Source organism: Athene noctua, chromosome 1, assembly GCF_965140245.1.
Source record: "Athene noctua chromosome 1, bAthNoc1.hap1.1, whole genome shotgun sequence".
NCBI classification, from domain to species: domain Eukaryota; kingdom Metazoa; phylum Chordata; class Aves; order Strigiformes; family Strigidae; genus Athene; species Athene noctua.
This window is the reverse complement of record NC_134037.1, coordinates 31,772,875-31,794,569: the sequence shown is the minus strand read 5'-3', so window position 1 is coordinate 31,794,569 and position 21,695 is coordinate 31,772,875. Positions and strand designations below refer to the sequence as shown.

The 21,695-nt window shown below is 34.9% G+C and overlaps 1 protein-coding gene across 1 annotated transcript in view; it reads left to right on the top strand.

The window, feature by feature from the left end:
• The window catches only part of EYS (eyes shut homolog), a 1,054,063-nt gene that overhangs the window by 172,789 nt on the left and 859,579 nt on the right, over positions 1 to 21,695 (top strand). The window contains exons 4-5 of the mRNA XM_074895818.1: positions 16,650 to 16,843; positions 20,003 to 20,130. Of these exons, the coding sequence (XP_074751919.1) occupies positions 16,650 to 16,843; positions 20,003 to 20,130 (322 nt within the window). The remainder of the gene's footprint in view (positions 1 to 16,649; positions 16,844 to 20,002; positions 20,131 to 21,695) is intronic.

Below are 21,695 nucleotides of genomic sequence, written 5' to 3'. Positions count from 1 at the left end.
TTTAAATAATTTTAAAATGAAGTCCTAAATCTTTTTATTTGCTGGACTATTGAAACAAAATTTCAGAAATTTGGATTTTTAAATTTTAGGATATTTTCAAGATGAATGGATTTTACAGATGAAAATTAAAATGCTGTACAGGAAAAATGAAAATATTATGTTAACCATTGTCCATTTTAATTTATTAGTTACTATATGTGTGAATGAAATCCCTAAACATATAGGTAGGAATATATCATATTTGAAGTTACTTTTCTTCCAAGATGCAGGACATTATTTCACTGGCTTTTTTCCAAACAATAATCAGTCATTTCAAAACATGTTTTACCAACTTGGCAGTAAAACTATCAGACTAAATAAGATTATTTTTCTCAATAAATCTTTGCAGCTTGCTGCAAAATGAATGCTTCTGAAGAAAAATTTGTGGTAAAACTATATTCTCTGATTAGCTTTAATCCGTTCATTTGGCAAACTTTGATATTCTTCATTGACTGGCTGCATGTTATTCAATGGCAGCTATCTAGAGTTTGGTATCTAACCTAAAATATTTTAGTTTTCCCTGTTTAGTTAGAGGAAAACCAAGTATCTCAGGAACAATTCATTGCATCTATCCTGGATACCTTTTTTTTTGATAGAATGAACCATCTTCTAGAGGTACAGTTTAAACTGTTGTTTCTAACTGGGTTTAGAGTGAATATCTAGGTCTTTTATGGTCTGAGTTAGGTCATATGAACTTGGATTTTATATATTACAGAGCACAGACCTCCTGAATGGTGAGAGAAAATACAGTCTTCTGATGCTGTAGAATTCTTCACTTACTACTGAAGGGGTCTTCTTATTAACCCAATGTCCTGATCCAATATCCATAGACACCAGTAGGTGTCTTCAGTATTAAATTCATGATAGGTGTTTTTACATTCCCTGGCTTTCATTTAGTTTGATTTTGTTATCTTGATGCCATTACATGTGTCAATATGCACTGATATTTAAACACAGGATTCTGGAAAAAAGACTGCATATATAAAGTTAAAAAACTACAGTATAATTGAAAACTTATGTGTCATCTATGCAGAAAATATTTCAATAATAATACAGGTAAAGTTCATATATGTACAGTTCTGGGTTTCTAACCCTTCTCCAGATGCTATGCTCGTCTTTCCCTGCTCATTTCACTGCTTATGTCTACAGGGGTGTTACTGTGTTTTATTGTGAGCTCCTGGAGTCCTTCAACAGGAGGAATGTAATGTTTGTGATTATGGTTTCATCTTCTTTGCTCTAGGATCTACTTAGGATCATGTTTATATGTTTTCTAGCAAGCTTTTATAGTTCTCTTTTTCTTCATTGGGCTGCAGTTATACATCACATCTAAATTTAATATATATGGTGAAGTTACGTACGTTAGATACCATCTCTTTGTTCTTTTTGTTGCCCTTAAGACCAGTTTTGTCCAACTCCAGTCTGCACTTCTTTAACTGTTCACTTACGAATTGTTTACAGCTGTGGGGTCTCCAGTGCCAATCCCGTGCCACACCTCTTATTATTCCACACCTGTACTGCCCTGTGCTGCATGATGTGTCTATCAATTTTCAAGGCCTCTTTTACCATACCAGGCCTGTATTTCTTTATATTACATTACTGTGTTAGAGCCATAAACCCATGGTGCTACTCTCAGCTTTTGAGGACGACTATCCCTTTTATGAGAGACGCCCAAACCCTATTCTTCTCTCAGTATTAGTGCCCTCCATGTAGATAGGCACCGAGTACATTCTATGTCTACAGTGCTTGCAGAATTACTAAGGGCTGCAGTACTCTGCCCATTATCCAGGGATTCAAATACTCCCAGTTTGTCCCATTAAACAGTGATGATAGATGTCAAGTTTGGCCTCAGGATAGAAATATACTCAAAGGTCATTGGACACTAGAAGTTACAGTTCCAATAAACATTGAATGTTCAAAATCTGATTTTCTTGCAAAGGGTATAATACTCTGTTGTTTCTCAGAGTCTAATAATGTTATCAACTGCTACAATAGGCAGACCTTTTCCTTTGTACAGCTGTACAAAACTTAGGTATTGAATTTTAATTAATATTTATTTTGTTTTTCTGGTTTTATTCTGTAGAAACTCCTAGGGATTATTTTTCTTCTTCAAGATTAATTCATTACAATAAATTAATTCATAATCTAGAAGATAAGAAGATAATTTTGGATTATGAGACGATGCGATGTTGTCACTTGACAACATATCACCTATTTTATCTGTATGAACAGCCTTCATTTTAGGCATTAACACAACAGAGCATTTGGGATTTTTCATGACATTACTTTAAAAATTTAGTAGCTAGGATAAAAAATAAGCAATATGGAAATAAGTTAAAACCAACATCTTTTTCTCACCAACAACATAAATGTTATAAACTGATTTTTTAAACAGCTATTCTCAATATTTTTTTTCTTTCTCGGCCTCCTAGGGTACAGAAGGTATGAAAACAGGGCTATTGGTAACTAATGAGTCCACTGTGCTGCTTCTGTGTTACTGTGATGGGATCTTCTATTCCTGAAACTCCAGGTCTCTTTTTGCTCTCACTTTCTGTACTATCCACTCTCCTCCTCCTCCTCCTCAATATACTCAATCCCCACTGCTGCTTCAGGCTTTCCCTTATTTAGCACATGTTCCTGGTCTCTGCAGTTGCCTTAGGGCACACCTTCCAGGAATATATTCCTATCATTTACATCTTTTCCTCAACCCTTACCTTGCTTATTGAATTTCAAGTGGTTATGTCTCCTGAAGGTCTGATTCCCAGGTCTTTAGTAGTTTCTTTAAATCTACAGTCATGTTTCTGAACATTGTTAAGTAAATTAGTGGGAATTTATCTCAGAAAAAAAAAAAATCTTCCACTGTGATAGAAGTACTTTGCCATTTAGGCTTGTGATTTCTGAGGACCATGGGAAAAAAAAAAAAAAAGGTGTGTATTCTGGAGTCCCCTTTTTGTCAAAGACTCGAACAAGAACAGTTATCTTTCAATAAGATTATGCCCCACCTCAGTTTCTTTATTATTGATTACTTGTAAAACTCTTTCTACACTACTACAGATTAGAAAAAGAAGATATATAATCTTCAATAATACTTAACAATTAGCTGAAAAACTATAGAGTCACAGGCTTCAGTCATTCACATCTATCACAATCATTTTAAAAATAATTTTTTTAAGGGATTCGTAAGAATTAGTGAGCTCCAAAAGTTCAAGCTGTTAATTAAAGGGTTTAAACAACTGTATATCACTGAGGACTCCATCTTGACACCAACTTGACAGTGGTGAAAATATGTAAACATTTTTGTCAAGTTCAATATTTACAGCTGTGTATAATTTATTAGTGCTGTGAGCTGCATTTGACTTCAGGTGTATGTTGTTGATTTAGAGTGGATGTATAAAGATGTAAGTGTCTTGGTACCTGCTGATCCAAGCTTTTCTGTCTTCTCACACAATACAGTTTTGGCTGCAAACAATAGAGAAAGCCAAGCTACACGATATGATTTTTTTTATGGAGGACAGTGCTTGAGGATTCTCATGAATCCATTGATTTTTCAGCCCATACATATCTTTCATCATCAGTCAACTGGCTGTGTTAACTTTGAGGAGAGAGGACAGAGTTAATCACCTGTCATGTACTTCTAGAAAGTCTGTATATTATCAGAGAAATACAAAAATGCCAGCTTTCCAGCTGCTGCTTTATTTAAGGCTCTTCTTCCTAGGTTTATACAACTAACTGAACTGCTCGTTATAAATATTTAAATTATTGCATTTTTAATTTATCCCAGTTTAAGAGGAATTCTTGAAAATATTACTGCCAAAAGAATGGATATTATTATTATCAACTAATAACATTATCTTATCTAATACTATAATACTATAATAAATATAAAATAATATATGATAATATTTTATTATTATATATTAGGTAATTAAATAATAACAACAACAAGAATTAACCCCCCCTGAATAGTTTCACAATTCTTAATGGTTTACATTTATTATATTGCAGTCATAATTGCTGAATAGTGGAATACATAGTACAGGCATGTTAGAGACAATTTTTAAGTCTTTTAGGGAAATTCCAGTTGCAGGTCAGTTTCTTTATTTGGATCTCATTAGATATTAGCTGAAAGCTTTCGGTGTCCAAATATCTGAAATTTACTATTGATCTGATGACTTCTACTCTGTAGGAAAGCAAGCTGAGGAATTTTCTGAATCTACTTAGTTATCTACTGATGCATTTTATCAGATAACATTTCCTGAGGTTTTATAGGATTTCTTCTGATTTACACTAGATTCTGTATGGTGATACTGGCACAGTTATGAGTGCCTAAAAACTTGGTGGTGTGCCATTCTGCATGTTTGCATAAGTGAATTAAAAATAACCCAACAAATCTAACCTACATCACTTTACCAAAGAAAAGTGTGTCAAAAATGCAGTCAGAATAAATTATTATGTAGACTCAAGTAAACTGTTCAGCACAGAGTTAATGATCATTTTTCAAAAATACATGATTGACATGTATTCCACCTTCTAAAGTTGTTATTTATCAGCATATTTTACAGGCACAGCAACAGAAATTCTATTCTAAATGTTCCTAGATCATTTAGGAAAATGGCATTTCATAGGATATCAAAGTACTTAAGTCACCTCAAAAATGAAATCTAAAATTCAAAATGGAGATGCCAACACTACTTCATACAAGGTATTTTAAGATGTGAAATAGTCTAGCTATACTAGAAAAGATGTCTAAGTGAGATATCTCACATAGCACATTTATTTTGTATGTCAAGTTATTCCTGTTTTCAAAAATGTCGCTCTTTATGTCTTCTATAAAATTTCATCTGGTTTTATGGTGCTAGAAACATAAGTGCTAGCAGTCATAAATAACCAGATTATACATAATGTGGCTAAAATTGTTATTTGTGTTGAGAACACTTATAGAATAGAACGTCCCAAAGTGTTTTGAGTGGTTCAGAGTAATTCTGGCCCATGTATTCTTAACTTTATGCATCTCATTAAAACCTTTGTTCATCCAATGCCTTCTGAATGAATTCTGCTCTTTCTAGCCATTTGTTGATCTTCATTTTAAAGAAAAGTTAAAGGTATATGAGAGAAGGAATTTATTTTTTAATTTAATTTTTAAAATATTGATTTTCCACATTGTACTCATAGGGGTTTTAACTCTGAGGAACAAAATCTTCAAGTAAATCAAGACTGGTGGAAGAAAAAATACTTTTATTAATTTTACAGAAACAGCTGAAAAAAAGGCAAAAAACCCCCCCAAAACCACAGTCTTGATATACAAAAGAAGTTTTATCCCCACAAAACTTATTTTTCTTAAGAATTTAGAGTATTTTTAATGTTCCTAAAGAGTCTACTGAAGAGGCAACTTCAATATATTACCAGGAATCTCAAACCACTTTAATTTTCAAATAGCTTCCATTACTACAATATATAGGGGTTAAGGTAATCTTTGTAAAATGGAGTACGTAGAACTGCAATTATTTGGACACAAGTTTACATTGTGTTTTCTTTTCTTTTTTACCTTCCCCTGCAATGATGCCTCCATCATCACTTTTTCTGTTTTGAAACTCATGCCTTTATTAATCACAATGTTTTCCCCTTTTTCTCCTACTCAGTACATTTGCACAAGCCTTTAAAATGTCTTTTTCTCCATTTAGGGACTATATTGGTTTATGTACATTAGCTTTCCCACTAAATTGTAGTTTTTTCTTTCTTTGTCATTGTATCACATTTCTCACTTTGTGTACTGTTTGGAGATAAATGATCCAAATGTTTATATTGTCTTTTTAGTAATGAAATGTTATAATAAATGTACTCAATATTATTGTTACCTTGATTATATCAAAATATGTACAAGCTTTGCTTATTTTTTAACTGCTATTTATTTTGTTGATCTCACTGAGTCCTTTCAGTTATTAGTTATTATAATGGCTAACTTGCTTGTACTCCTGCATTGACAGGCAAGTGTGCAAATATACACAAAATAAATATTAAAAAGATATATATTTTTACTTGTAATAGTGTCTAAATATATTTATGTGAAGACAAATAATCTTATTTGATAAATATATAACAGAAAATTAAAATGTATTAAGATCAGGACCTTTCTCTTACTAAGTTTTTAGTATGTTAGTTGTGAAATAAATTGTGAATCTATTTATTTTCATTTAATAATTTTAATATATTTTAGAAACAAAAAACCTTTAAAATACCCTGAATTATAGATTGCTTTGACATCTGATGAAGTATTTTGTTTAGTCTATGCAGGTGCCTATCATGCTTACTCTGAAGAATATTAGAGAGTACAGCTGCCCCACTAGGAAATCTCTATCTCCCACCCTTTCTCCCTCCTTTCCTCCCCGAAATGAGTGAAATATCAGGAAAATATTTCAAGCTTTAATTATTTTCTACAAAACAAAGAGTTAAGAACATTTTACTCTCATTAGGCGTAATGATCAAGTTATCTCCGTTTCAGAAAAACATTCAAAGTTTCAGGCAAAAACTGCTGTTCGAGTATTCAAGCGAAGGCATAAGTTCCAAACATACCGACAGGACATGGAACAACCTTATTTTACTGTTTTCTTTAGTATGAAATAGTTAACTAAGCTAAAGAGCTTCCCAAGGTTTGACCTTTGGAAAAGAGGAAGGTTGAGAAAACAAGTGAATTGCTCAGACCCTGAGGAGGAACAGAAGCCCTGAGGTTGCCATCAACAAAAAACTAGAAGTGTGAGAATTTCACCATGCAGCTAATCATTGCTGCTAGGAAGTATTGAAGCTACCACTCATTACTCCGCTAAAGAGAAGAGAAGGAAATATGATTTGCCTGCTTCACAAAGATCAGAAATGTTCAAGACCTTTCAGCTTCCAATGGGATTTTTTATAGCTATCCATAGAAGTGTTAAGTAACACCTTGCCCACTGAGAATTTAATAGATTTACAGTGTTCTCGAGGCATGTTCCCTTTCTCATACTATTAAGTTCTTCAGGAGAGATGTTGCTTTTCAATTCTAGCTTGTCATAAACACAAAGGCAATAAAGCAAAAAAGGCTGGAACATATTTGTTCTAAATATAAATTTATTTTCTTCTTTAAGGATTTTGTATTATCACTGGTTAATAAATGCTTTTATTTTCTGCAACAGTTCTGAGAATCAGGAAATATATATGCTTGTGTTAGTAATATTAGCTAAAGATAGATGTCCTTTTGGTCATTTTACCCTTTTCTTTCTTCTGTGATTTTTTTTTTCCTGTTCAATTTATTGTTACTTCTTTACTGACAACAAATTTTTATAAATGAGGTTATTTTTATCTGTTTCTACAAGAAACTTCTCAAATATCTCTAAATAACTTTTTCTGCTCAATGGTTCTACCTTGATTCCCATCTATACTAGATTAATCAACCATTTTCTGTACATTGTAAACCCAGGGAAAACTTGCACCTCTTCTATTCTCTGTTCTTCTTCCTCTATTCCAGCTGCATACCTAGGTTTTGCCCAGCCCAGTATGGTGTGTTCTTGCACAGTCCACCTACTTTCACTTGGGAAGCCCTTTCTGGTATTAAATTTCCTTGAATCATCTCTGTCATTTACTCAGAATGGTATGAAAAATTTAATTTTAGTCTCACGACTGATGTATATAAACCAGCACTTTCCAGTCTCTCAGCAATGATTATGATCTTTTATTTCCTGTGAGCAACAAGTAAGTGTTTGGCTTTCCACTGAAAAGGCAGTAAATAAAGCATATGTTTGTCATCCAATAGACTTCCTTCTGTTTTGGTCCACAAAGCATTCACCACTTTATTGATCTCTGGTATCCATTTATATCCATTTATATCTTTAAAATTTTTATGCAGGTTTATTTTCATATTTTGTACTTTTGCTGTTTGAAATCACACAGACTTTTGTATTTTAATGAAGACGGTTTCTGTCCCGCTCAGTATATTGACTTGTTCTATTATCATTTAGGATTTTAATAAAAAGTGTATCTCCCATTCATACCTTTATAGACCATACTGAATAATGTCAGGGACAATGCTAGTCCTAATCTCTAAGAGGTGGAATACTTTAGAATTCAGCCTCTCACAGAAGTATATGAGCCATGTCATGGTTTGAACCTGACTGGCAGCCAAACACCATGCAGCCCGTCACTTACCTTCCCTCCATCTGGGGAATAGGGGATAAGTGGAGAGGTAGATTTGTAGGTTGAGATAAAAACAGTTTAGTAATTATAATAAAATAAAACAATAACAATAAAATAAAGTACAAACAGGTAATGCACAATGCAATCGCTCACCACCCGCCAACTGATACTCAGCCCATTCCCAGCTAGGGATCCCAAAATACAAAGATCCCACAATCACAGTCCTGGAAGTGAGGGAACTCCTTTCTTTCCAGCCACCCCTCCTTTGTATACTGAGCATGATGTTACATGATATGGAATATTTCATTGGCTAATTTGGGTTTGGTACTCTGGCTATGCCTCCTCTTAGCTTCTTGTGCACCTGTGCACGCGCAGGTCGTGAGGAGTTGTAGAGTCCTTGATCTCTTACCAACAGCTGAAAACATCAGTGTATTATCAACATTCCTCTCATACCAAATCCCATACCAAATCAAAAACACAGCACTATTCTAGCTACTAAGAAGAAAAATTAACTATCTCAGTTGAAACCAGGACAGCCATCAGGATCATACCTTGCATTTAGGCATAGGAAGGGTCCTGTCACTTGAGGGGCAGCTGAGAAATTGAATTAATCCTGTCTGGAGAAACCGTTCCCTTAGAGAGAGGTGTGATTAATCATTGCATTTTTTAAAACAGTTTTTCCAAAAGATGGATATATAAAATAAATATATAAATAATATAAATAATTATTATATCTAATATATAAATGATATATAAAATGATCGTATCATTTTACTGTAGTAAACACCTTGGAATATTAGTGAATTCACTGTTAATGGACACATTTAGATTTTCTTCTGTACCTGGTATATGGTAAACACTAACAGCTGGCTACAAGAAGAAAGACAATTTTAAATCTAGACTTTGTGTAAGTGGGCATCATTGGTGTTCTAGATAAAAGCCACAGCTATCAATATGAATATATGGCTCTTCTTCCTGCTGCCCCTAGCAGTGATTTGACCAACTCTTTCTTCTACAAACCAAGGCACGAGGAAGTGATTTTAGGCCAGGAATAGCACAATGATCTGTTATAATTAGGTTGATGACCTGCTCTTGTCCCAGGGAGTAATAGCCTTCCAGAAGCAGTGATACTCTATGCACACTGTCTTAGCAGTGGCCAGGGTGGCCTTGGCTCAGAATCAGCCCAGCTCTATTTGCTTCAGCTATTTTAGAATTTCTGAAAACTGTGGTTACTCAAGAAGTAAAAGTAAAAGTTTACAAGGACTCTTGATGAGTTTTTCCAGCAGTACTGTAATTTACTCTTTAATAGTCTTTCATCTGATGGAAGATAATGTTCTTCTCATTCACTTACTTCCAAAATGTCTATTTTGAAGTCTGCTGATTGGAGCTTTTGTATAAAGCACATCAGTGAGCTTTGATACTGCCTATTTAGTCTAAAATTAAGATTATAGCCCTTATAATCTTTCATGGAGATTTGCACTCACTCTCTTCTGAGACCTAAATTTACAGTGCCTTAAGTAGATTTCATTTTGATACAAACTTTATTGAAACTTCATGTGCAGAAAAAAAGATGTCATTCATCAGTTTTGAGTAGAAATTTATATGAAGATGTAAATGCCATCCAGACTCACCTCTGTCTGGCAAGATCATGGAGCGGATCTTCCTAGAAAATATGCTAGGGAACATGGAGAATGAGGAGGTGATTCATGACAGCCAACATGGCTGCACTAAAGGCAAATAGTGTCCAACATATTTTGTGGCCTTCTACAATGGGGTTACAGCTTTGGTGGATAAGGAAAGAGCAACTGATGTCATCTACCTGAATTTGTGCAAAGCATTTGACACTGTCCCACATGACAGCCTTGTCACTAAATTGGACAGACATGGATTTGATGGAGGGACCACTCAGTGGTTAAGAAATTGGCTGATGGTTGCATTTAAAGAGTTGTGGTCAATGGCCTGATGTCCAAGATGAGAGCAGTGATGAGTGGCTCTCCTCAGCCTTCAGTATTGGGACCAGCACTGTTTAACATCTTTGCTGGCGACATGGACAGTGGGATTGAGCGCACCCTCAGCCAGTTTGCTGATGACACCAAGCTGTGTGGTGCCAGCTGACACCGGCAGGGATGTCATCCAGAGGGACCTTGACAGGCTTGAGAGGTGGGTCCGTGCAAACCTCATGAAGTTCAACAAGGCCAAGTGCAAGGTCCTGCACATGGATCGGGGCAATCCCGAGCACAAATACAGGCTGGAGGATGAGTAGATTGAGAGTAGCCCTGCAGAGAAGGACTTGGGTGTATTGGTTGACAGAAAGCTCAACATGACCCATCAATGTGTGCTTGCAGTATAGAAAGCCAACTGCATCCTGGACTGCCTCAAAAAACCCTGCTCTAGTGGAAGGTGTCCCTGACCATGGCAGGGGCTTGGAATAAGATGATCTTTAAGGTCCTTTCCAACCCAAACCATTCTATGATTCCTTGATACCACATTAATATTTTAAAGATTAATGCTTTTAGTGCACCTGTAGAACTACTGGTACACTTCAGGGTCTAGATATAAGAGAAGAGCTTGTGATTCAGTGATGCTTTTACACAGAAAAAAAAAAAATCTTTCTACAAAGAACTTTTAAAAAAACTTTTCAGTGTTATATGTCAAAGAAGGGGCAGCTGACGAAACTCAGGAAAGTGAAAACAAGAAGTTAACTGGATTGGACCAATTGTAATAATTTTTTAAGTTGAGTTATGCAGATAAGGATTACTTTAATTGCAAAAATGCTTTCACTTAATCAACTGAAATCTGATGGTCCTCAGATTAAAAAAGCCTTGATTTGGAATTATTTTTAGAGTGACCAAGAGTGCTAAACATTAATAATGGCATGACATAAGAAGAACATGATGTGTGGGTTTCTATAATTGCAGTTGTGAAATTGAGCATATTCATATATTAACAATATTTTAAAAAACTGAATTATGATACTTGTCTTAATTCTCAGGTTTGATTCTGTTTATTGCCTACTGTGTTACTTAGTCCTTGATTTTAAATCCTAGCAACAAGTTGTTCCACTGAAACTGAAAATAAGTCTCTCTCCCACTAAATATTTCATTTTTTATGCTAACCCTGAAATACTATTGCTTTGTTCTAACTAAAGTACAAATAAATGAATGTGTATGAGTGTAACATATGCTGTTTCCTGAAATAATCTACTGTGTCTTATGCGTAAATGCTCCAGAAAATATTGATTTTTCATTAGAGGAATAACAAAAGTACTTAAATCATGTTAAAGCACGGTATGCAAATATGATCTTTCATATATTTTGTTCCATAGAAAGTGAAATGGTTGTATAAATATGAAGCCCAGAAAGACTTACTTTAAATATAAAAATTATTTATTTTAATCACTAAGCCCAGATGTTTATGTAAATGGCACTATGTGGTATCTTAACAAACTGACTGATGCTTATCAGTGGTGTCATGAATGTCTTTTGACTTTTAATGGATTATCATTATAACATGGTAGTGAAATTAATGAAGACTATCAAGGATACAGTTAAATCAGACAAGGAAGGGCTAGGGGTTTTTTGTATTTAGTTTTGATGAAGGGTTTTATTCTCTTCACGTGTAAAAGCAATAGAAAATGCTGGAAATAAGGTTCAGTTTCTTAAACTAAAATTCATTAGCTTTCATATTTGTCTATAAGATAATCTTTACTCACTCATTCTTGGTTTTTAACCGTCCACAATTTTTATTTTATTGAACTAAACCAAAGAAATATTCACTATATTGAAAGACCATGGTAAATTTATCCTACTGATGATGTCCTCAATTTCTTGAATTTTCTTCTTTAATCAGGGTAGCCAATCAAGTTGATAACTAGTTTTTGTCATATCGAAGTTTCCTGAATCATCTATCTCCCACTAGAACATGGTTTCTGCATTTATTTTCCTAATAATTTGAACAATATATCATAGCTTTGAGTAGTTCATCGTTCATCAATGAACACTAAAGAGACATTAGTATTTTCAACAAATGTGTCTTTTTGGGTCAGACTGAGGGAAAAATTACTTCTGTTGAAATTGTTGGCAACAGAAGTACACAGGATCTATGTCAAATACTATGCTTATACAGTGTTGCTATTGACATCAAAGTAAAATAGGTTATGAATAAAATCTATCCAATTAAAATAATTTGCCTTGCACTTTTTCTAATTTAAGTCTCAAATCTCTAGAACGTGTACAAACATTTTCAATATACACTTGAAATTTGGACCAATGTGTTGTTCCCAACTGCATTGTTCATGCTTAAATATTGTCCTCCTTCTTTACATTTGACTTCAGATTATACAAGTCTATTTTTACCCAGTTTCCCCTTTACCTTGCTTCTAACAACATTCAAGAGGTCAGTAAATGTTATCATGGCTATGAAGTATTTATTTGAACATATCTAATAAGAGGCACTGATGACAAAAATATGTAAATTTTAAAATGCAAATTTAGAATTAATTCCTAATTTTACACAACTATTAAAAGGTTTTGTATACATTTTGAGTCAAAGTTGATTTGCAAGTTTAGTTGTTCATCTGTTCTGACCAAAGGTTGTTATATTCCTTACCTATATATCAAGTCTGTCTTGTATGTGGTTAAAATAGTATCTTTCAAAAAGAATTGATGTGAAGATATCAACAACTGTAGAATCCAGTTCTTTCATGGTGGTCTGGTACTCACTGGTAAAAAATATGTGAGGTGTTTCTAATTATATTTGGTTTTTCTTCTCTCTGTCATTTGATTTGTTACACTTCTCTCCACTGAATTAATGACCCCTTTAGTGCTTGATATTTTCCCCATCCAAGGGATGTAATCAAGTCACCTTTCAATCTTCTTTAGCAAATAGATTGAGTGTGACATCAGGTTTGGAAATGATAGAATAAAAAGCTCGAAACACTAATTTTCCTGAATTCCTTTTATTGACTTGATTTGTCAAACTCATTGAGCATGGTTGTTCAGGGGGTAGAGCCCTACTCTTGCTTTTCACATAAGATGCTGAATATAAGAAATTATAATATAGAAGAATATCAAAGACAGAAGTAGCATCAATGATTAAGGAAACATAACTGCTCAAGAATGAATTCTTCCTAAAAGACGTTAAGCTGTTGGTAGGACTTTTTGTTTAATTCATTCTAGATAGACCTGTAAAAGATGTGATGTGTTTTAGACCACAAGTGCAGTTGCTGTCTCAGTATCTTCATTTGAATTGATTCCCCTTGACCTGATTAAGTAACTGACTCTGAATTCACACTAATCACACTTTTTTTCCAAATTAACAGAGATTGGTTTTTTTTCTCTTTGCAAGGAGATGCCAATGGGAAAATAAGTTAAAGAACTTTTTTTTCCATCTTTGAACCATGCATTTTTTTTTCCTTGATACATCTCTCATGCTGTGATTAATAATATTTCTTTATCTTGTCTCAGGCTTTTCTCTATTCCTCTTCTACCTACTTTTAGTCTTCCTTGAAAAAACAGTTGCACTATCTCTTTTTTTTTAGCAGAACAATGTTCTTTTCCTAGTTTTGCTAAAATGGGTATAGGATTACCAAAAAGACACCCCTTTCATCTGGTTTCCACAACTGGCCTTCACTGTTCTGTGTTATTTCGTTCATTTAGTCTTTCTCTGTTCTAATAATCCCATACAGTGCCTTTTTTTAACAAAAGGCTAAGAAATTCTTGGAAATGGTGGCAAAAAAAATGGGGAGGATTGAATGGATTCAGGGGTACAAACAATGGCAGGAACAATTCATTAATCTTTTTGGTCTGTGGAACTACACTTTCTGGCTTTCCTTTGGGTAGAGCAGTTGGGGTCACTGTTTTGCCTTCTCCTGTTTAGTGATGTGGATGAGACAGGAACACCCATTCTTGTCAAATGTGCCCAATAGAAGGAAAAAAAAGAGAAGCATTGGTATATAACCTCATCTATGAGTACTGCTGGAGTACAATATTGTTCTGAAGTATAACAGGACAGCTAAATACTACACTGAATTAAAAAAAAATGACCAATACACCTCATGTCATGTTGCGAGTGTTCTCTTATTTATTCACTAATACCAGTCAATGGCCTTGTTCTGAGGAATGGCCGCCTTTTACTTTTCCTATTAGCATGGTCTAATATCTGCAAGTTGAAATATACTTTTACTGTAATTTTGTTACTATGGTGATGAGGGATAGCAACAAATTCATGAAAGATTCTTTGAATGTCCTCTGATGCTAAAGAGAAGTGAATAATATAGCCTAAAAGATAGATCCAATTAATTTTGCCTCATTGGAACAGCTATTTTTAATGAACTGAGTGATAAAAAGGAAATTGTGGTTTGACCCTTTTTCTGCTAATGGGGTTTTCTTTGTATTGTGTTTGTTGCATCAGCTGTTCTGGTATATAATAGAGACAGAGTATGATATTTAGATCTACTGGTTAATGTCGTTCCACATAATTATAGTTGCTCTGTACAGTTAGTCTGTTGGCATGGAAAATATTAGAGGCTCACATACATATCTATTAATTGATTTAGAATAAATTAGCTATGTTTACCTTGCAGTTTACATTTCTGAGTTAAAAGTATTCTGTTTAACATTTCAAAAGTATAAACCTTCTTGGAAAGTATAATTTATTCTTTTATGAAAGTCTATTTTTAATTCAGTTGGTTCAAGTGACTAACAAACATACTACTACCTCAGAATAGATTTATTATGAAGTTAATGTTATTGCTACAACAAACTATTGAAAAATGCATCTGATATAAACGGTATGTGTTCAGAAGGTGGTTTAAATCAAAGTACTGAAGTGCCAGATGTGTAAAAAGCATATTTGTTACATAATTTTCCAGAAGTAAATGGAAGTAAATTCTTCATTTCTATAATTCTGCTATATCTTTGGTGTTGCACAATTAAAAAGAGTTAATTGTTCAAAACACTTAAGCAGCTCATAACTGCTGAGGTATGCAGGCAGATTAATAAACACTGCCTGGGGTTATAGGAGTTGAACAGAACATGGGAAACCAGTGGACATAACATGAGAAGTTGCTGAGCTTAATAACTGAGTGGCTGACAAAAGTTACAGATAGCACCATGAACAGTGACTGGATTTCACAGAATCTAAGGGAGAATTTTGTGAGAGACAGGAAAACTTCAAAGATAATTAAAAGGGTGGAATTGGGGACATTTTGTGTATTATTTATTTGCAAGGCCAACAGAGCCTGGGTAACCATATCAGTAATCCCATATAAAACCAAGATTATCCAGGTACTGATCAGAAATATTGAATTTGTGTATGGAGGTGACAAAGCTGGGGCCAATGAGAACAAACACTTAAGTAAGGGTTGTTTATCTGGCAGAAGAAAAGGGTGAAGAAAGGTAGGGATCAAGCTGGATGGGAGAAGTATAAAACCAGGAAAATGCAGAGAAAAAGTAATACAAGGGCTGAGTTAAGCAGGCTGGTGCTCATTAATCTTCTCTGGCTGAGCCAGCGTCTGATTACTGCAGTCTCATTTCTTTATTACTTCTGTGGTACTACACTTCCTAGTGAGCAGGGGTGGTCTTTTAAACTGGACTAGTCAGCAATTAGAACAATACCCAGATCTGGAATGGCTCAAGGTCTGAGCCAGTGAGTTGACAAGAGGTTCAGGACCCAGGTATGGATATCAGACAGACTTAAAACCTATGATGATATTTGAGGGATCCATTAATGTGGGTTTACTTGTGTGTTTAGATGGTGAACTTCAATACTGACTACCCAGATAGGAAGAAAAAAATTGAGCCATTATTGTTGTTCATGTTCCTGTGAGTGCTGTTTGTGTTCATGTTCAGGGAAAGACACTGCTCCTTATGTTGATCCATGTGGGCACTCTGTAGTGTGTGCATGTGTGTGTGTGTGTGTGCGCACACACGTGCCTGTGTGTGCCTAGTGAGAGGACATTCAGCTTCAATGCTGGCTGGATCTATAAACAGGAACGGGAACAACCTCCTTCATCTGAAAGTCCACTGGATTCAACTTCCCTTAATAAGAGCCACTGCAAGAGAGATGTTCAGCAACTGTTCAGTGTCTCCTGGTACTATGGTTCCAGTTGTCTTCCTCCCTTTGCTACAGATGAGTTTAGTCACTGCCACATATTTCTACCATGTTTATTCACCAAAACAAACAAAACATACAGGAATATTTTAAGTTCCTTGCTTTTTAACATGGTGAATAGTTTTCATATGTCCCACTCAGTGTCTGGAGCTTCACAGTGTAGACAGTTTAAGAAAACCACAATAAATAAAAACCTCTCAATCCCTCATAAAATTCAAAAAATAGAATGAATGAGAGACTAGGGAAACACAATATAATGATAAAGTAATGTTTATGGGCAACCTAGCAAAAAGCATAATTCACTCAAAAACTCCTTAATTTTTTATGTTTAATTCTTTTAGGTCCATTTTGTGAGGAACCTGGTGATTCTTGTGCTTCGCAGCCATGCCTGAATGGGGGAATATGTCAATATAATCAGTCTGGATATGTCTGTGATTGTCCTGCTGGTTTTCTTGGTCACAGCTGTGAAATTGATGTCAATGAATGTTCTTCAAGTCCATGTCAGAACAGAGGTACATGTATTGATTTGCCAAATGTAAGTATAAACTTCAAAGATCCCTTTTGAACATAGAATCATGGAATGGTTTGGATTGGAAGGGCCCTTTAAAAATCTTCTAGTTCCAACCTTCCTGCCATGGGCAGGAACTTCTACTAAATCAGGTTGCTGAATGCTCCATCCAACCTGGCCTTGAACACTTCTAGGGATGGAGCATCCACAACTTCCCTGTATGATGGTTCTAACTATTCTCTAATTGTCTAGAGACAGTTCTCTGTTTCAGCTCTGACACTGAAACATATTCTAGTGTCTCACCACCCTCACAGTAAAGATTTTCTTTCTCATATCTAATCTTAATCCACACACTTTTAGTTTAAAACCATTATTCCTTGTGCCTATAGGCCTTGTTAAAAAGTGTCTCTCTGTCTTTCTTATAAACCCCCTTTAAGTAACGAAAGATCTTGATAATATCTCTCCAGAGTCTTCTCTTCTCTAGGCTGAACAACCCCAATTCTCTCAGTCTTTCCCTATAGCCATCTTTGTGGCCCTCTTATGGATCCACTCAACCAGGTTCATGGCTTTCTTGTGCTTGGGTTCCCAGACCTGAACACAGTACTCCAGGTGGAGTCTCATGAGAATGGAGTGGAAGAGTCACCTCCCTTGACCTGCTGGCCACACTTCTTTTTATGCCACCTAGGATACAATCATTGTTCTGGGCTGGAAGCACACCATGTTGGGTCATTTTCAGTTTTTCATCCACCAACATCACCAAGTCCTTCTCCACTGGGCTGCTCTTAATATATTAATCATCCAGTCTGTACTAATACTGATGATATCCTTGAACCAGGTTCAGGATCTTAAACTTGATCTTGTTGAACTCATGAGGTTCACATAGACCCAATGTTCAAGCCTGTCATGGTCCCTCTGCACAGCATTCTTTCCTTTTATTGAATGAATTGCACTACTCAGCTTGCTGCCGTCTGCAAACTTGCTGAGCGTGCACTCAATCCCACTGTCAATGTCATAAGTAAAGGTCCTGAATAGTACCAGTCCCAGTACAGGTCCATGAAGCTGGTGAAGGGTCTGGAGCACGTCTTAAGAGGAACGGCTGAGGCAACTGGGGTTGCTCAGTCTGGAGGAGGCTGAGGGGAGACCTCATTTACTCTACAAATACCTGAAAGGAGGTTGCAAAGAACTGGGGATGAGTCTCTTTAGCAAAGTAACAAGCAAAAGGATGACAGGTAATGGCCTCGAGTTGTGCCAGGGAAGGTTTAGACTAGATATTAGGAAGCATTTCTTTACAGAACGGGTTGTTGGGCGTTGGAATGGGCTGCCCAGGGAGGTGGTGGAGTCCCCATCCCTGGAGGTGTTTAAGAGTAGAGTCAACATAACACTGAGGGATATGGTGTAGTTGGGAACTGTCAGTGCTAGGTCAATGGTTGGACTAAATGATCTTCAAGGTCTTTTCCAACCTGGACAACTCTGTGATGCTGTGAAGCTGTGGTTCAGTGTTTGAATAGTCTATCCATCAAATAATCTCTCTCCAATTTAATGACAATGATCTTGTGTGGGATGGTGAAAGTCCTTACAGAACTCAAGGTAGATGTTATAAATTTCTTTTCCCTTATCCATCAGTGCAGTCACACCATCGTAAATCGCCACCAGATTAATCAGGACAGATTTGCCCTTTGTGCAGTCATGTTGGTTGTTTCTAATCACCTCTCTGTCATCCATATGCCTTGACAGATCTCCCAGGAGGATCTCTTCCATGAAAATACAAAAACATTTAATTCTACTTTAAATTTTTAATTTAACTTTGCATCCTTCATGAAAAAACACAGCATTGTCTGAATGTGTAATATTTCTAATATTTCTACAGTTAAAGCTCAGAATCCATATTTTCCGTTCACTTGCTTGGTGGTCACTTAAGGAACTACTGATGTTATTTCTTTTTCTTGTCTCTAATAAAATCTTCTGATATAAAACATGATACATCAGTCATCTTTATTAACTAGTAGTTGTTTCTTATTCTTGCTTTATCTGTGGTATCTCTTTTAAATTCCTTTATTTTCCTACTCTTTTTTCTTTTTGAAAATAAAATAAATTCATGCAGACTCATAAAGGTTTGATAATGAGTCATATCTGGTCGTATTTCAAATTGCTTTGTTGTTGTTCTTTCATTAGCATGACTATTGCAAATAGCAGTGATTATACAGAACCAAAGTAATGGAAGAAGAGTTCAAAACTCTGTTATCACATACCAGTGATACACATTCAGAGAGAGAGAAAGAGAAAAAAAAAGGCATTAAATTGCTGAACAAATTGATAGATTTCTAAATTATGCAATCTGTCTAAATATTTTGCCTAGTAGATATACTAGCACATACTATTTTGTTCAATCATTTCTGTAGACAAATAGATGCAGTATTTTTTTGACGCATATGGAAATTTCTCAATAGATATTAAAATAAAGTTCCCCAATCATGCCTTTAAGACTGATTCTAAAGAAACACCTGAACACTTCCAAATTCACTGGGGAACAAACTGCTATATATTTTTCCTTTATTTTCTAACATCAAAAGACCTATACAGAACATTATACAGAAAAATAAGAGTGAGAATGTTAGCTCTAATTTTTTTTCTGTGTAAAATAACCTACTGTTTTTACTGTATAAATTACGGATTGCAGTGACTGACAAATGTCTTTCACCATCATAGAGAAGCATAGTCTCTGTACTTCATATTAAAGGGGAAAATGGATACACACCATTTTCTTTCCTAGTCGAGTCAGTAAATAGTGTTTGGTATCTGATGTACCTTCTGCGCTGTTATTTTTTGATAGATGCAAACATTAACTTGGAACAAATTCAGAATGAGAAAAAAACCTAAATTAATTATAATGCTCCTTCTTGATTCAGATATGAAATCACAAAGCCAGCCAAATTTAGAGCTGGTATATTTCCAGTTAGGAAACTCAACTCTAGTATTAACTGTGCTGGAAGGCCTATTCCACTTGCCCTAAGTCATGTTTGTAACCTGTCTGGGGCTAGGACTGCTTTTTGTTCTGTCTTTGTAGACTGTTTAATAGGATGAATCCCTGTCCAAGTTAGGGTCTCTATAATAATGGAAGTAAACACTAATTTCTGTATTGCCTTGGGTGCAACAAATAACTATTTCTAATTTCCTTCTCTTCTATAGGATGTGACATGTATCTGTCTGCCAATATTCACTGGCAAGTTCTGTGAGAGAATACTGAATCCATGTGAATTATTGCCTTGCTTAAATAATGCAACTTGTGTAGCTCAACAGCAGAACTATAACTGCCGGTAAGATTAGAAATTAATTTATTTCACTACTTCTTTGGATTGCTTGGTGATATCCCACTGACTGCAGAAAAAATAGACACCATCAGTCACAGAGAACACAGAAAAGTATAAACTTTTAACAATTTTTAATTTCTTTTTGGTGCTGAATTCTTAATCTTCTTGAAAACTCTTGAAGTACTAGAAAAAGATTTTAAACAGTTAAGGTTTTATAAATTGTATCATCATTAATCCTGTAAGATAAAAGATATAAGTCCTGACACATTGATGACAAGTGAGACAATTATACTGCACCACTGTCATTCAGGGTGTATGTTTTTTGTGTTGTTTCTGAAAAGATAAGGCAAATTATTTAATTCCTAATTCACAGACATGCATTACCAGGTCTTAGACTGATCCTTCAAGCATCATATCAAAAAGTGCTTTTTTTCAGACAGAGCTTGCTAAAAATTATACATTTGAAAACAACTGAAATGACCCAGTATATAATTTTGTTCCATTCTAAATAGCTTTTTAGATATTTTCTTACACCAATAAGGAGTACAATTTGTTCTCATCCCATTTGCTTGGCTTTTATCTGGCTGCCTGAAGTAAGTCCTGCTAAGCATTACTGAAGTGCAGTAAACAACTTTCAAATTTTAGGATATTCATAAAAGCAGAAAATTGAAAGCTGTGATACACAAAAGCCTGAAAACACATGATGAATGAACTTAGAAACTGCAAAAACATAACAGAAGTATAGAACCTAAAGTTACAGTCCATCAGAAGAGATTCAGTTAAGAAGTCTGGAAATTAAGTTTAGGTAGAACTATGTTTACAATTTTCTCAAAGAAGAAAAAAATACTTAAATTTTATTTATACTTACACCTAAATACATTTATACATACACACACAGGGTTAGATCTTTCCATAGTGATATGTATAGCACAGAACAACAGTGCTATAATTTGTTTTCCAATACTTCAAATGAGGATATAGGCTACTAGTAATTTACTATTATGTAGACAGTCTTTTGCACAGTATGTTGGTGCATGAATTACTATGAAATGATGCCTGAAATTTACATTTAAATATATACATAACATGAACAATTATTATCAAGATGTAGATTGCCTTTCTTTAAAAAAGAAAAAAAATCCTGTCCCTGTATACAATGCAGATTTAATAATTTATAGTTTCACAAAGCACTGGTAGAGATGGTCTGTACCATGAACCTCATTGTACCATGGAAACTGGGTAATAAAAATATCTATGGAAAGATGTGGTGATTTAAAGAGTCTTTCCACTGATATATATGAGAATGTGTGAAATTCATTGTTTATATCAATATAACAGAAAGGAAAATTTGGCTGTTAATGACCATTTATATTGATTATCAAGCAAATCACTCAATCTGTGTAGTAAAGCTACGTACTAGAGGTTTTAATTTTGGGTTTAGATGGCACAATCCTGTTTACTACTAATATCAAGCATTAAAATCTTATTAATAGTGGTGGTGCTTAGATTTGACCTTTACTATTTGTGTATTATCAATGCATTCAGTTTTGCTATTTGTAAAATACACATCT